This window comes from Choloepus didactylus, chromosome 8, assembly GCF_015220235.1.
Source record: "Choloepus didactylus isolate mChoDid1 chromosome 8, mChoDid1.pri, whole genome shotgun sequence".
Classification (NCBI taxonomy): domain Eukaryota; kingdom Metazoa; phylum Chordata; class Mammalia; order Pilosa; family Megalonychidae; genus Choloepus; species Choloepus didactylus.
In genome coordinates this window covers 67,360,002-67,376,607 of record NC_051314.1, presented here as the reverse complement: position 1 = coordinate 67,376,607, position 16,606 = coordinate 67,360,002, and the positions used below count along the sequence as shown (strand labels likewise).

Genomic DNA, 16,606 nt, shown 5'->3' with positions numbered 1-16,606 from the left:
TCTCTACAGAGATAAATGTCCATCAGAATCTCAGTCTGGATCTTTAACCTCCTAAGCTATGTCCTATGGGACCCACCTATTCTCAACAACTAGTACAATGCTTAAGGGCGTGTGTCTATTTAATATCAGACAAGCTACTTGTCTGGATCTTTAGATCCCCAATGAACCCAGTCAGGCTAGTCTTCTGATTTGATTCTAGAGAATTTACTTTTTTTAATATTCATTTAATCGAGATATATTCACATACCATGCAGTCATACAGAACAAATCGTACATTTGATTGTTCACAGTACCATTACATAGTTGTGCATTCACCACCAAAATCAATCCCTGACACCTTCATTACCACACACACAAAAATAACAAGAATAATAATTAAAGTGAAAAAGAGCAATTAAAGTAAAAAAGAACACTGGGTGCCTTTGTTTGTTTGTTTGTTTCCCCCATTTTTCTACTCATCCATCCATAAACTAGACAAAGTGGAGTGTGGTCCTTATGGCTTTCCCAATCCCATTGTCACCCCTCATAAGCTACATTTTTATACAATCGTCTTCAAGATTCATGGGTTCTGGGTTGTAGTTTGATAGTTTGATAGTTTCAGGTATCTACCGCCAGCTACCCGAATTCATTAGAACCTAAAAAGCGTTGTCTATATTGTGTGTAAGAGTGCCCACCAGAGTGACCTCTCAGCTCCTTTTGGAATCTCTCTGCTACTGAAGCTTATTTCATTTCCTTTCATTTCCCTCTTTCAGTCAAGAAGATGTTCTCCATCCCACAATGCCGGGTCTAAATTCCTCCCCGGGAGTCATATTTCACATTGCCAGGGAGATTCACTCCCCTGGGTGTCTGATCCCACGTAGGGAGGAGGGCAGTAATTTCCCCTGCAAATTTGGCTTAGCTAGAGAAAGAGGGCCACATCTGAGCAACAAAGAGGCATTTGGGAGGAGGCTCTTAGGCACAATTATAGGGAGGCCTAGCCTCTCCTTTGCAGCAACCGTCTTCCCAAGGGCAAGTCCTGTAGTAGAGGGCTCAACCCATCAAACCACCAGTCCCCTATGTCTGTGAGCACATTAGCAGCAATCGAGGTGGGGCAGGCCAGTACCCCTGCATTCTCCACCAGCTCCTCGAGGGGGCTCTGCATATTTTTTCCTTGTTTTTTTTTGTTTTTTTAATTAACTTTTTTTTTAAATCAGAGATTTCGCTGATCTCAGTAGTTCCACATGTTCGTGAGTGTTGTATGAAGTACGCCCGGTCAAATTGCTCTGCAGTGTCTGGTCCACGCAGTTCCTGGCTTTCTGCTTACTTCCCTGGAGGAGTAACTAAAACGTACACCTCACCACTCCGCCATCTTGCCCCGCCTCTAGAGAATTTACTTTTAATCTCAGAGCCCATATAACTTGCTCTGCTGGAGGGCATGTGATGGATGAGGTAAAGGAATCAAGGCTGCCATGTGGGTTTTGAGGCTGAGCAGCTGGAGAGATGGTGGTGCTATTTACTTAGAGGATAAAGATAATGAGGAAACAGGCTTGAGTGGAAAGACCAATAGTCTATTTTGGACAGGTTAAGTTTGAGCTGATATTAGGTATTCAAAGGAACAGTAAGATATATGATTCTGGAACTCAGGACAGGAGGAAGATTTTAGAAATTAAAGTATATAGATATTATGTAATGCCATTGGCCTGATGGGATGTGAGGAAGCAAAAACAGGAATGAATTTTTGAGAACTTGTACTGGGAAGCAGAGAATTGAGTGACAGCTAGAGGGGGATGTGGAGTCAATATAGGATTTTTTTTTAAAATGGGAGATAGTAAAACATGTTTGTAAGTTGATAGAAATGATCCTTTAGAGAAGGGAAAATTGATGCATAAAATAAAAGGGGTTAATTGCAGGAATTGATTCCTGGAATTGGCCAGACAGTATGAGGGACTCCACAGCACAAATGGAAAAGTTGTCCTTTGATAGGAGATAGGCTAATTGGAAGGTAAGCCTACAGTATGGAAACGAATTCAGTTAGGTTGGTATTTGGTAAAGACATAAGGGAGACTTGATCTCTGGTTGTTTCTGTTTCCTTGTTGCTATATGGAGTCAGGTCATCAAAATTGGGAGTTAAAGGAGGTGGTATTAGAGGTTTAAGGAGACAAGGAAGGTGTGAAATAGTCTTTCAGAATATGAAAGTGAAATTATTAGGAAAATATAGACATTTTAAGCATTATTGAGTACTTCATTTTTTCCATTATGTTTTACAATAGGTCACAAGTTAATAGCTTTTTTGTCCTTTGTTTCTTTTTAGCATCCTGATATGTATGAAAGAGCAGTGCTAAGAAAAGATCATCAGAAGAAATATGGCGCAACAGTTGATCTTTGGAGCATTGGGGTAACATTTTACCATGCAGCTACTGGATCACTGCCATTTAGACCTTTTGAAGGGCCTCGTAGAAATAAAGAAGTGATGTAAGTGGTTTCTCCTTATAAAATTACTGATCATTTAAATAATGTGTATATCTTATTTTGTGTCATAATATATTAGAGATTTACATAAATGAAAATTGGTTTAGCAAGCATTTCTGGTAGTTTAAGCTATATGATTTTTAAAAAGAATGCAGCCTTATAAAAGTGTATAAGCATAATTTTCCATATCGTGTTTAAATGTCTTATATGCAAAGTTTAAAGAGCATCCAGTATTTGATTAAAAAAATTTTTTATGTTTTTCTTGTCCTGGAATTTTTGGTCTGTTATTAAAAATATATTGCTTTCTGCATTTTTATTTCAGCACAGTGCTTGTTTATTTCACTTTGTGTAGTTATCAGGGTTTTTCCTCTATAGAACTGAAAAAATTAATACATCTCTATGGAATATTTCGAAACATTACTAAGTCTAAAATAAACATAATTCTTACCCTGAACTAATCTGATTTCTTTTACTATTAAAAAAACACATTTTGGCAGTAATGTAATATTAAATTTGTTTTATTCTAGTGTTGCAGGTTCAAGCCAGAGACAGAATACATTTACTAGCACAGTATAAATTTATGTACTGCCATAATTATTAGGAAATAATTATTATAAGTAAAAATTACTTACTGTAAACCAAATATAGAGAAAAACAGATGATTTCTAGATGTGAAGCTTATTTTAAAATTCATTCATACATTGTCCAAATTTCTTTTTATTTTAAAAGACATTAGTAAATGACCTTGCTTCATGAGAAACAGCCAGCCTACGTAAGCATAAAACTGTGAGGGTATGAATCTTGTTTAGTGAATCATGTGGGACAGTAACTCACTGGTAGCCTAATCTGTCCAACCATTCTTTTAGGTCTTGATCTTTCTCTCAGACCTTTATATATTTGACTCTGCCTTTTGTAAGCAATGTAACTTAAAGAAATAAACACAAGTGTTAAATTACAATCTTTTACTTTAATCTCATCTCAGAAAATTGAGGAAGAAGCATAGTTTTCCTGGTTTGAGGGAGTAAAACAATTCTGATGGGACACTGAAGGTTGCTAAAACCTGGATATCTAAATATTTTCCAGCAAGGACACTGTACATATCCAAGGGAAGAAGATATCCATTAATTGTATTGATAATGATGCATCAACTTGACCTTGTTTCATAGCAGTGCCTTCTTTCTTTCTTGAACTTTTTATTTTGAAAGAATTTCAAACTTAAAGATAGTTGCAAAAATTACACAAAACCCATACAGAAAACTCCAACATATTCCCCTCTTCCCACCACCCAGAAACCCAGGTCCACCAATTTTAACATTTTACTAGATTTAGCAGTGCCTTTTAAATAAAATCTCTTCATTAATCAAGATTGAGAATTTGTTTGTGTTTTTCTCATTAAAAATAAATTGTAGGTACAATGTATACTACCTACTCTCAAAGGTTTGAAGATAGGTAGGTAAGTAGGTAGGTAGGTGGATAGATAGATGGATAGATACATAGAATGATATCGGCAAATGTGGCAAAATGTTGAAAGTTGGCAGATCCCATTGGTGGATCTCAGTATCTGGATAGGAGATATGTTGGAGTTCTCTGTTAAATGGATTTTATATTATTTTTGCATCTGTCCTGTAGGTTTGAAATTATTTCAAAATTAGTTTTTTAAAAAAAATTAAATCTATAAAAATTAAAATAAATCATCCTTGTTAATGTTTTTATTTGTATAGTTATGTTTTAAAGCAATATCAGCACTGCTTGTCGCCCTAAAAGTGGATTAAATAGACGTGTCATGCTCCTTAGTAAAGGAAACATACAGCACATAAACAACTACAAATACCTGATGATTTTGTCTGACCACCATGTGGGCAGAGATACCATTAGAAGAACTTATTTCTTTATTTTGCACAGAAATTGAACTTTTTGTAAACATTGATGCTAATGAATATTCAGTGGTACTTAAAGTAGTAATAATGACAGTTTTACTTTACTAATAAAGAATGCCTTCATCTCATACTATAGCAGTATTGATTCTTCAGCATCTTATGTGCGTGTTATCAATGGGTTTATATGTGAATCTTACCAAAATAGTTTTGACTTTTCCAAAAATTTGTGGGCATTCCTTTAAGAATTCTGCCATTTATTCAGTTCTCTTTTTTTTTACATTAATATCACATACTTCCACTTCTTCCTCCACAGTCAGATCTTCTCATGTAAATGCAACTTATTTTTCACATTAATTTCCTTCTTTGGAAATCTCTTAAGTCAGAAATCCTGGCAGCCTGTGCAAGGAAGCAGCAAACAGGTCCAAATCAGTTGTACTGGTTTGTTTTACTTTTAAAAATATATATATTTATGTGCTGAGAGCACATTTATTTTGATGTTAAACCAAAAAATATCTGCCAGAGATATCTATAAAGTTATTTCAGATGCTGCCTAATTGTGTTTTAAATTTTCATCTGGGTTCTCATTTCTCTTACTTTTAGGTTTTTTTTTAGACTAAAGCTAAAACCTAAAAGGACTATTTTCATTGACTTGGTACATCATTATAATGTTCTTTTGCTTCTTTATCCATCTCTATCTTCAGTTCATCTTTATTTTTATCACCTTCATCAGGAATCAAATTCAATTTGGTTCAAAAGTTTGGTACATGCACCTATTTCAATATGTATATATATATTTTTCAATATGCAAAGAAAATTTTCCTGATACTGTGCTATGTGTAGCTTTCTTTCTTTCTTTTCTTTTTTTTTTTTTTTAGAGAATGCTATATTTCATTCTGCAGTAATTTCATAGTCCAGTTGACTGTGCCTTTGGATAATATCAGTAAGAGAGATGAGATTCTTTTTTCATGTTCAAGAGACGTCATCAGTGACATGATTTTTTGTATGTTTGCTTGATTTTTTCAGATGGAAAAATTAATATTTTTTCTGTGAAATATTTTTGTTGTGAACATCAAGATGCTGTATGTATATATGCTATATTGTATATATAGCACTCTGAAATCCCAAATGAAAATTAATTAGTGGCATATACAAAACATTCATACAACCGTTATTCTACTTCAGTCAGTCAGATTCAAAGTATTTTGATTGTTTTATGGATCCTGTTACCATGAATCACAAAGTTTTGTATAGTGGATAATTGTAGGTGCAGTTGAGGAAATACTTTTTAAAGCCCATTAATTACCATGCAGTAATGAACTCCTTATTTTATTCTACTTTTCTTCTTCCAAAGGTATAAGATAATTACTGGAAAGCCTTCTGGTGCAATATCTGGAGTACAGAAAGCAGAAAATGGACCAATTGATTGGAGTGGAGACATGCCTGTTTCTTGTAGTCTTTCTAGGTAAGTTTCTATCTAATTCTCCTCTTGTTTGAAATCTTCATTAACTAAAATCACAAATACATAAGCTTAGTCATTTTTTTTTAATAGGTGTTATTAAAGCATATGCTTTGAGTGATTTGTGCCTTTGTGGTAATGTAAAGATTTATTTTGATATATATAAATAATTTGACCAGATCTCTGTCATGACAAAGAGCATACATTTTTGAGATTGCTAATCTCTGGTGTTGGGATTTCTGCCCAATGTGGGTATCCAGTTCAGGACCTTGGTATATTTTGTACTGACTTCCAAACTGGCTGACCACAGAGAGTCCCAAAGATACGAATAAATTTCTCAACTGGCATTCTAAAAAAACAAATACTCAAGACGTTTAATATTATCCTTGTTTTAAAAAAGAACTCAAATTATTCAGAAGGTGAGAATAGTAGTTATCTAGTACTTTTTCCAACATTTCAAATGTTCATTTGGGTCTGTGTTAATTTAGCAGTCAGAACTGGGAAAAAATTGTATTGTCAATAAGAGTCCTATTGTCCCAAAGAAAGAATTAAGGTAAAATAAATTAGAAGTAAAGTGTAAATTATTTTAGGTTTCCCTCTGGAAATAAAGCCAGGACACTCATCAAGAAGCTGATTAATAATTAACTTCTATTTTTCTTGAGTGTGGTAGTTGTACAATCAAAAGTGAATACATACACAGGTTATGATTTACTGGCATAGCATCCATGATAATTTCTGGGTGCTTTTTGTGTGACTTTGAACAAATAAATATATAAAACAAACTAATAAAATATCAGTTATTTTATATATTAGGTTCTGTGAAAGTTGATTTAAATTGAGAGTTCCACTGCTAAAATCATTTGAAAACCACTGTTTTGACAAGGTAGTTGTTTTGTGTTCTTTTAAAAAAAAGTTTCCAAAATGAAATTATATCATGCATCTAGAATTTTCTGGAGATCAGAAATTTAATATTATAATAATAATGTGTTGTTTTTTTTCCTTTATTAGAGAAGTTGTGGGTTTACAGAACAATCATGCACAAAATACAGGATTCCCCCATACCATCCTATTATTGACACCTTACACTGGTGTGGAACATTTGTTACAATTGATAATAGCACAATTTTATAATTGTACTATCAGCTGTAGTCCATGGTGTAACCTAGGGTTCACTGTGTTGGGCAGTTCCATGGATTTTTTTTTTAATTTTTATTCTGTTACCAAATATACAATCTAACATTTCCTCCTTTAATCACATTCAGATATACATTTCATGTGTTAAGTTTGATTTAGGAAATATTCATTTTTGGAATTTTATCACAAAAGTGATAAAATTTAAAGGCCTCAGGAAATTAACACTTGCTGTTTAATAGTTATATTGCTAAAATCAGAATGAATAATCTCGCAATCAGAATTACAAATTACATATTTCAGGAGGGTGACAGGTCTTTATCTCTTCAGTCAGTCTTCAGCACCCAAGTTATAAATTATTTGATAAAAATTCCTTAGCTTCCAGAAAATATATTATGTGATTTTTTTTTTAAACAGTGTAAAGACTTGCTGTACTACAAATCAGCAATGATAACAACTAGCAAAAATATAATGGGCTACAAAAAAGACATGTATTAGTCAAAACTGGGTAACAAGTGAGAAAACCCTAACTTGGCTGGTTTAAGAGAAAAAGGAAGTAGGTTGACCTTGTAGTTAAAAGTTCACCGATATAAGCCCAGCTGAGTCTTAGCACTTGAACTGTGTGATCGAGAATTGGTCTCTTGCCATCATTCAGATTTGCTTTCCTTTGATTTCTCTTCATTCAGATTTTTGCCTGGCAGCCACAGGATGGTTGCTGGCATTCCCAGGCTAAAATTCTCACAGCTTTGAAAGTCCAGTGGGAAGAAAAACCTTCTTTCCCTAGAGTTTTAACAAGGATTTCTGGGTTGATTCTCACTGGACTAATTTATGCTTCAACCCAGCTACCTCAAATTAATCATAATTTTCCAAGGCTGGCTTTTATGCCCATTGGTGCACAGGGTAGTGGAGTTAGGGAGTAGAGAGGTAGATTTTATTATTTAAGACTATTTCATGTTATATAATTGAGAGTCTATTTGATCATGCTTTATAATCTGGTGAAAGCATTGGAAAGATTAAAGGTCCTTCCATTCATTTTTCTTTAACTATGTAAGCTTATTAGTCAGAATCTATCTTGTTGAATTGGCACTAATTGATTGCTAGGATTATTATAATAATTTTACTTCCTAAAGAAGTATACTAAAAAAGGCATATAAATTCAGCGTTATAAAAATATATATTAGAGTGCTGTATTAAAAGAACTTGAACACCTTTTTGATGCTGAAAATCAAATCATTATCCTCATGATCACTTGGATATCCATGTATATACAGTATTATAATGTATTGGGAAAAGTGAGGAAACTTGGGAAGGAGGGAAGCAAAGAAAATAATCAGTAAAATATAAGTTAACATAAAATTGCTATAACCCCTGAATCATCAACAAGTGATATTAAACCTAGTTAGGAGAGAACCTAAGATGGTGGCTAGGTGAGACAGGGCAAAAAAACACCTCCATGAAGAATTCTAGATAAAAGTCAGAAAGTGACCCAGAACACTAGTTCCAGCTATGCACCAGCCGGACAAGGTCTGCTAAATCTACAGGGACTGTGCATTTGGTGAAACCGGGAGTCTGCATTCTGAAACGAGTGAGTGAGCCAGCTAACAGTCCTGCCGCCGTGCTGTGGTGTGGGGAAACCATGGGTTGGCGTTTGGAGACAGACTAGTTCTTTTTTTAAAAAACAAAACCCTGGAGCGGCTGTGGTTACTACGGTAAGAACCGCGCAGTGAAATACAGCAGGAGCAGGCTGGGCCAACGTCTTGGTGTCTGGCGTGGAGGATAGCCCGCTGTTGATTGTCCTGAGGCCAGGGGGGCAAAGGGGAGCCAAAAGGAGAACGAAACCACGCGCCTTGCAGCCATCTCCCTGGTGGACTGGAGACCCTCCTGCCCGGGCCGGAGCTATAGCCCAGAGCCGGGCCAAGGGTCCAAGTGTGACAGGGAGTGATTCCCGCAGCACTGCGCACACACTACAATATCAGCCGTGGACAGTGGCCTTTGGTACACCCACAGCTAATTGTCCCGGAGCTGGGAAGGCAGAGCTGTGCGAAAAGGGGGAAATTAACACGCCCCATTCAACCATCTTTAAAGCGGGCTGGGAACGCCCCTGCATGGTCTGGCGGCCCAGGGCTTCCCTGGAGGGCTGGCGCGCACTTGTGACGTGGCACAGCCTTCCCTCAGCAGAGGTCCTGGAAGAGCATGGCTGAGAAGAGGGGCCCACTTGGAACTCCCAGGGACCCTACGCCAATACCAAGGACTTGTGGGTCAGCGGCAGAGAGAGTCTGTGGCAAGACTGAAATGAAGGCTTAGATTCTTGCAACTGCCTTAAATCTCTGGGAACACCTGGGAGGTTTGATATTAAAGCTGCCCTGCCTCCCTAACCATCCAGACACACGCCCCACATTCAGGGCAGACGGCACCAACAACACACCCAAACTTAGTGCACCAATTGAACCCCACAAGAATCAGATCCCCACACACCACAAAGACAAAGTTGGGGAGAACTGACTTGAGGGGAATAGGTGACTCATGGACGCCATTTGCTGGTTAGTTAGAGAAAGTGTACGCCACCAAGCTGTAGGTCTGACACATTAGAGATCAGTATTTTTATATCTTGAAAGAACCCTATCAAGTAAAGCAAATGCCAAGAGGCCAAAAACAACAGAAAATCTTAAAGCATATGACAAAACTAGACAATATGGAGAACCCAAACCCAGACACCCAAATCAAAAGATCAGAAGAGACACAGTACTTAGTGCAATTAATCAAAGAACTAAGGACAAACAATGAGAGCATGGCACAGTATATAAAGGACATGAAGAAGAGCATGGCACAGGATATAAAGGACATAAAGAAGACTCTAGAAGAGCATGAAGAAATTGCAAGAGTAAATAAAAAAATAGAAGGTCTTATGGAAATAAAAGAAACTTGGCCAAATTAAAAAGACTCTGGATACTCATAATACAAGATTAGAGGAAGTTGAACAACTCAGCGTCCTCGAGGACCACAGAACAGAAAATGAAAAAACGAAAGAGTGGGGAAAAAAAAATCAAAAAAATTGAAATGCATCTCAGGGATACAATAGATAAAATAAACCTAGTTACCTGGCTTTCTGAAAAGTTGGCAGATTTTTTAATTTTTAACTAATCTATTAATAGTAGCAGCAGTTCCTTTGATTTGTCTATATATATTATGATTTTTTAATGAGAAAAAGTATGGTACATTCAGCCTTTAAGTAACTCTTTTCAATACTATTTTAGGGGTCTGCAGGTTCTACTTACCCCTGTTCTTGCAAACATCCTTGAGGCAGATCAGGAAAAGTGCTGGGGTTTTGACCAGTTTTTTGCAGAAACTAGTGACATACTTCACCGAATGACATTTCACGTTTTTTCACTACAACAAATGACAGCTCACAAGATTTATATTCATAGCTATAATACGTAAGTACCTCTTCAGATTTTCTTCTTATATCTTCATGTTGTGTTATGTAATAAATGTCTTGATAAAGTAGGAGAGGAAAGGAAAAAAAATCTCAGCTTCAGCAAAGGCAACCACTTTACACTTACAAAATTATGTTTGAGTACTTCGTAAATTCTTTTTTACTTATCTTTGGAGTAAAAGGATTCATTTTTCTAATTTTCCAAAATTTATAATTAAATTAGTTTGTTCTTAAACTGCAATTTTTATGACTACTTTTGTTTCTGTATGTTATCTCAAATTACGTAATTACATAACTACAACTAGCACCTACTAATATATAGACCAGTTTTTTTTAAGAGTACTGTCATGTCATTTTAAAAATATTAGAGCATAATTTTAAATATAGTTTAGTATAGTAATTTGCATTTATGACAAAGCATTTGGTGCTGGACAAATATTGAATCAGTGTTTTACATAAACTAAATCATATTATACCACGTATCTACCCATGTGACAAAGTATATAGAACTAAATACACACACATACACGTTTGCATATGAAACTGGAGAAATCTGAAGAAGATATGTGGATTGTATCAATGTCAGAATCCTGGTTGTGCTATTGTACTGTAGTTATGCAAGATGTTACCATAGAGAGAAACCGAATGAAAAGTATATGGCATATCTCTCTGTTACTTCTTACAACTGCATATAAATCTACAGTGAACTCAAAATAAAATTTTAAAAAAATGAAGAAAGAAAATTTCACTCTTTCTTTATGCCTTAGTTTCTGTTTTGACAAGATTCGAATAGCGTGATTTCTTTTAAAACTCGTTAAAAGGGATTTTTATGATACTTTATAAAAGAATAAAATAAATTTGATAACATAATATATTTGGTACTTTATAGGCCTAAATAAATACTCATTGTGGTTAGGTGTTGGTCACTATTTTCATTTTAAAAGGATACTTGGACAGAAAATACCTACCAAGCCTGACCCAAATCACATCAGAGACTTGTGGCAGACTAGGCTTTTTATTGGATATCACTGCTGCTGAAATGTTTCTTTGATTTTATAGATATATTTAGGGGGAACTCTATCTTTTTCTCCAAAGCATCATTTTGAAAATACCTGGTTTTATTAATTTATTTAACGAACATTATATATTATCGTTGCAAGTATTGTTCTCAGGCACCTGTTCTCACATCTATTCTGTGAGGTAGGTCCTGTCATTATTCTCATTTTATAGATGAGGAAACTTAACACAGAGGTGTTAAGTAACTTAAGGTGATACAAAAAGTAAGTAAAAGAGCTGGGATTTGAACTTAGGAAATCTGACTCCAGAGTCAGTGCTCTTAACCTTTCTGCTATGTTACTTCCCATTATTAAATATTAAGAATGCTTTATATTGCACACGTGTCCAAACCTGAACACATTTTAGAATTGATTGCTGTATAAAAAGGTTACAAGGAATTTTCCATTTAATATACTTTATAATATATAAACTACAAACCACATTAACAAAGATGTATGTATATGACTGATAGTGGTCTTGGAAACACCACTTAGAAATGGATATTTTATTATTCCTCATTGAAAACAACAACATGGGAAGCTTGTTTCCTTTCATTTTATCCCCAATTATGTTGTCCTTTTGGATTTTTTCCATATAGTGCTACTGTATTTCATGAACTGGTGTATAAACAAACCAAAATTATTTCTTCAAATCAAGAACTTATGTATGAAGGACGACGCTTAGTTCTAGAACCTGGAAGACTAGCACAGCATTTCCCTAAAACTACTGAGGAGAATCCCATCTTTGTAGTAAGCAGGGAACCTCTGAGCACTATAGGATTAAGATATGATAAAAGTAAGTTTGGTCTTTTCTTGTTATTGTTCTTACTAGCCAATAGAAAGTAATCCTGTGTTTGTAAAAAGGTTTGTGAGCATCATAAAGTTGATTAATGATGACATTAATGTAAAACTTTCATAAATACTAAAATTTTGTAAATTAGTTGAATGAGAGTAGTAGTAAAATTGAAAAGCCTCTTAGGCCACATAATTTTACTTCAAATATTTTATTCATAAAATGGGTAAAATAATTTGTCAGTGGACATTTCACTGCAGCTCTCTGCTTTTAGTGTTTTGCTAACAATCAGTTTAACTTTTGTATTCTCATAAATTTCAACAAATAATATTGGGTGCCCCTTGTATATAAAACACTGTGCCAGGCTTTGGATTCTAAGAAAAATAAGGTCTGCGTTTTTCAGATTTTTAAAAGTGTTAATCCTACTGGTGGAAAAAAAGTTACCCAAATTTTTAAATTCCTGTTTGGATCAATGGGATTTTACTTACATTTAAAGAGAAGTGTTGCACTTGTGTTGGAATATATTTAAGAAAATATATTTAATAAAATATTGGAGGGAATTTGTTAGGGAATGAGCATTATTGTTTCAAGTGGTTTTTTAACCACAGAAGGTACACTAAGGAGTTTTGTCACTACTATTTAACATGAAAGTCCTATTTGCTATATTAAAGGATAAAGTAATTTATTAAAATTTAAAAATTTCTCATCTTAAATAACTTATTTCATATTTCAGTTTCCCTCCCTAAAGTACATCCACGTTATGACTTAGATGGGGATGCTAGCATGGCTAAGGTTAGTGTTTAATTGAATTACTGTGTAAATATCTGAATTAAAATTATCCTATCAATAGTGGAAGCATCATGTATGCCTCTAGGCATAGAAAATAATTCTTTTAAATTGACTTTTCTATCTTAGCTTGTGTTTTTCTTTACTTTCTAACCTTTCTTGAACTCATTATTAAAAGACTCTTTTAAGATATTCCATAATTAATGTTAAAAATGAAATATTTATTGCAGCTTTATCTTTCCCCTTAGCTTTTAGAAATTTTGTTTCTAATAATGAGAGAAAATCCTAAACTTGAAAAGTTTTGCATGAAAGTTTTTCTTATACTGTTCTACAGTCAGCACCAAATATTAACATTTTATATTTTTTTCATTAGGCAATAACAGGGGTTGTGTGTTATGCCTGTAGAATTGCCAGTACCTTACTACTTTATCAGGAATTAATGCGAAAGGGAGTACGATGGTTGATGTAAGTAATAGGTTAAAATTTGAAAGTTGATCTTGTAGACCTCACTGAATAACTGGTAATCACCCCATATCTGACATTTTATATCTTCAGACTAGGGTCAGGTACTTGGATTTTTATACATTTGTTTCACAAAACATTTTAGCAACTATTTTTTCATTCTGATTCTCACAGTAACCTTGTGAAACAGATAGGACAAATATTCTATTTGTGTCCATACCACGCTGCAATTTGATGGCAGATAAATTCCTTTTCCAAGAACCTTGACTTTGTTGTCATTTCACTCACTTGTGAAATTACCACCATCTAATTTCCAAACATGTTCACCACCCCAACAAGAACCTCGTACCCATTAGCGTGAACTCTCCATCCCCCGCCCCCGTCCCCACCCCAAACATTCCTAGCCCTAGCAACCACTAACCTACTTTCTTTCTCCAGAGATTTGCCTATTCTGGACATGTTATATAAATGAGATCATACAGTACAAGTACACACTCACCTTAACAAGCAATTTAAAGGCTAATTTTTTTTACTAAATCACTTAATATAGGTATTCTAGGTCAGCATATTGATTATCTAGTTAAGTATTCTCTCTCAGAAAGTGGGTCTGAGATATATTTGGTAGATGGTTATGCTTTTGACCTGTTTTTTTCTTTTCATGATTTATGGAGGTCATCTTCCCATCTGATAAAAGTGGAGAATAAGTAGGTTTTTTTTTTAGTATCATGCCTCTAGTTCTACACATCATTTTGATGCTTTTGAATTTTGTACATATCTAGTGATTGCTTTATGACCAAGAAATGCTAAAAAATGTATTCTCCAGGCCCACCTTACTGGTCTTAGTGCCCTTGGGCTTTAATGCTTGTAACAGTTTATGTATACCCTCCTCATACCCATCACTTCTTGCATAAAGTTTATGAAGCGTTTCATCATTCTTATTCTTCTGCTGCTGCCTGCAGGAAGAAAAGAGAGGTGCTTTTTTTTTTCTGTTGCCCTTATGTGAAACTCATAAATTTGTTCTTATATTTTTGTATGTTTTCCACATATCCAATATGTAAGCCTATGCTTTTCTATTTCCATTAGAAAACCTCCATATTTTTAGTCCCTGGAAAGAGAAGTATCAACTCCATTTGTTTTCATAGTTTTTGTTATTAACAGCTTTCATTTTCTCATGCTGTTAACTACCCCAGTCACTGATCCTTTTACTTATTCGTTTAATAAGTCATGAGAAAATTAAGCCTTTAATGTACACCAGTGTCAGCAAACTACCTTTAAAGGGGTCAGATGGTAAATATTTTAGACTTTGTGGGCCACATATAGTCTCTGTTACATATTTTTCTTCTGTTTTGTTTTTGTAACCTTTAAAAATGTAAATACTAATTTTAGTTCATGGACCATATAAAAACAGGTCTCAGCTCAGGCTTTGGTTTGTTGATCCTTGTTGTTGACCAGAAACCCCTAAATTATGATTATTTGCTATGTCACCTTTTTCTTCAGAGATCACTTTAATTGCTTTAAAGTATCAATAAGACAGCAATCCACTATGAGTAGTGAAAATTCGTTCTGGTGGTATAAAACATAATGCTCTACAGCTTATGTGTGATTGTAGATTAAATTTTATTCCTTAATATAATTGTAATGTCTTAGATTTCTAAACTGCTTACCTAATAAGTAGTAATAGTTTGTGAAAATATAAGTGCCTGGATATGCATATTGGTCACAGAAATTCTCTTAAAAGTGTCCCCATACTGTGAATTGGGTTTCATAATATATGAAGAATGCTATAAACTGTGTTCAGACAGTGGTACATCAATGTAGTGATAGCAAAGAGAAAAATAAATAATTTTATAAGTAAACTAATGAAAATAATATTATTTTTTAGTGAATTAGTTAAAGATGATTATAATGAAACTGTTCACAAAAAAACGGAAGTTGTGATCACACTGGATTTCTGCATCAGAAACATTGAAAAAACTGTGAAAGTGTGAGTAGATAACTTCCTTACTAGTAGTTGCTAAAATGTTAAATATTGTTCCATTTCTGTTTACTTTATTTAGTTATCCTTGGCAAAACATAGCACATGCAAGTGTTTGTATTAAATCATTGTAAAAAGTACTATTTATAAAATTTAGAGTAAGGAGCAGCCTTAGATTAGTGGTTACTTCATCACAAAGGCAAAAATATCCAGATTTCTGTTTAAGAAATAAACACAGCATAATGGCTTTTCCTCCTCCCTTTGAAAAGGAAAAGGTAATCTGAGATAGAAACATCTTATTTCTAATTTACAAAGCAGAAACTCTAAATACGAAATATAAAACCTGTAATCAACAAAGAAAATAAGAGGTATTCTAGAACCTCCTTTTGGTGGTATTTTTAGAATTTTAGGAATCACTTTGAGTTTATGCTTACTTAAATAATCTTATTTCTGAGAATGTCTTTTGAAACAGAATGATAAAACTGCCCTTTTTCTGGGCTATACTATTTGCACTGCAGAGGAAATATAATAAACTAAATCAGTATTCACTATTGGCCCCCATTAATTAAAACTCAAATCTGGTATTTTTACTGTTATCCTGACATAAGACTATTTGAAATTAATTTGCTTTTCCTATTTTATCCCTTAAGCTGAAAATTTAAAAGTAGAAGAATATAAGATTCTTTCTTTAGGAAGGCTTCAGGTTTTCTTAGAATCTATTGGTTTATGGGCTTTGCATCAGTTTTTTATGCTTAAATGGTTATGATAATAAAAACCCAAATATATAGCTGATAAAGCATATATTAATATCTCTGTGTCCATTATACTCATTTAATTTTTTTCTATAACTTGTTTTTCATACAGATATGAAAAGCTGATGCAGATAAACTTAGAAGCAGCAGAGCTTGGTGAAATTTCAGACATACACACTAAATTGTTGAGAGTGAGTATTCACAAAATTATTAAAATTCTGGGTTTGTGATCACCTGTTCCTCTGCTGGTGAGATTAAACTCTACTAGAGAGATGATGTACCTAAAAATCTCCAGAGAAAGAGTGCATTCCCACCCTTAGTAATTCTTATTAAATTTAAATTCTTTTTAACATTTCCAAATGCCTGCTATAATTGAAGCCCTTTTCTCTCTGTGGTTTGTTTTGTTTTTTTTTGTTTTTTTTTTAATCTATAATGCTT

General features: G+C 34.2%; 1 protein-coding gene across 2 annotated transcripts in view; it reads left to right on the top strand.

Annotated features, from left to right (window-relative positions):
* Positions 1-16,606, top strand: part of TBK1 (TANK binding kinase 1) — an 83,803-nt gene that overhangs the window by 23,573 nt on the left and 43,624 nt on the right. For both annotated transcript variants that reach the window (XM_037846460.1, XM_037846461.1), the window contains 8 exons: positions 2,291-2,451; positions 5,677-5,787; positions 10,167-10,346; positions 12,000-12,196; positions 12,927-12,985; positions 13,353-13,444; positions 15,324-15,425; positions 16,281-16,359. In XM_037846460.1, the coding sequence (XP_037702388.1) occupies positions 2,291-2,451; positions 5,677-5,787; positions 10,167-10,346; positions 12,000-12,196; positions 12,927-12,985; positions 13,353-13,444; positions 15,324-15,425; positions 16,281-16,359 (981 nt within the window). The remainder of the gene's footprint in view (positions 1-2,290; positions 2,452-5,676; positions 5,788-10,166; positions 10,347-11,999; positions 12,197-12,926; positions 12,986-13,352; positions 13,445-15,323; positions 15,426-16,280; positions 16,360-16,606) is intronic.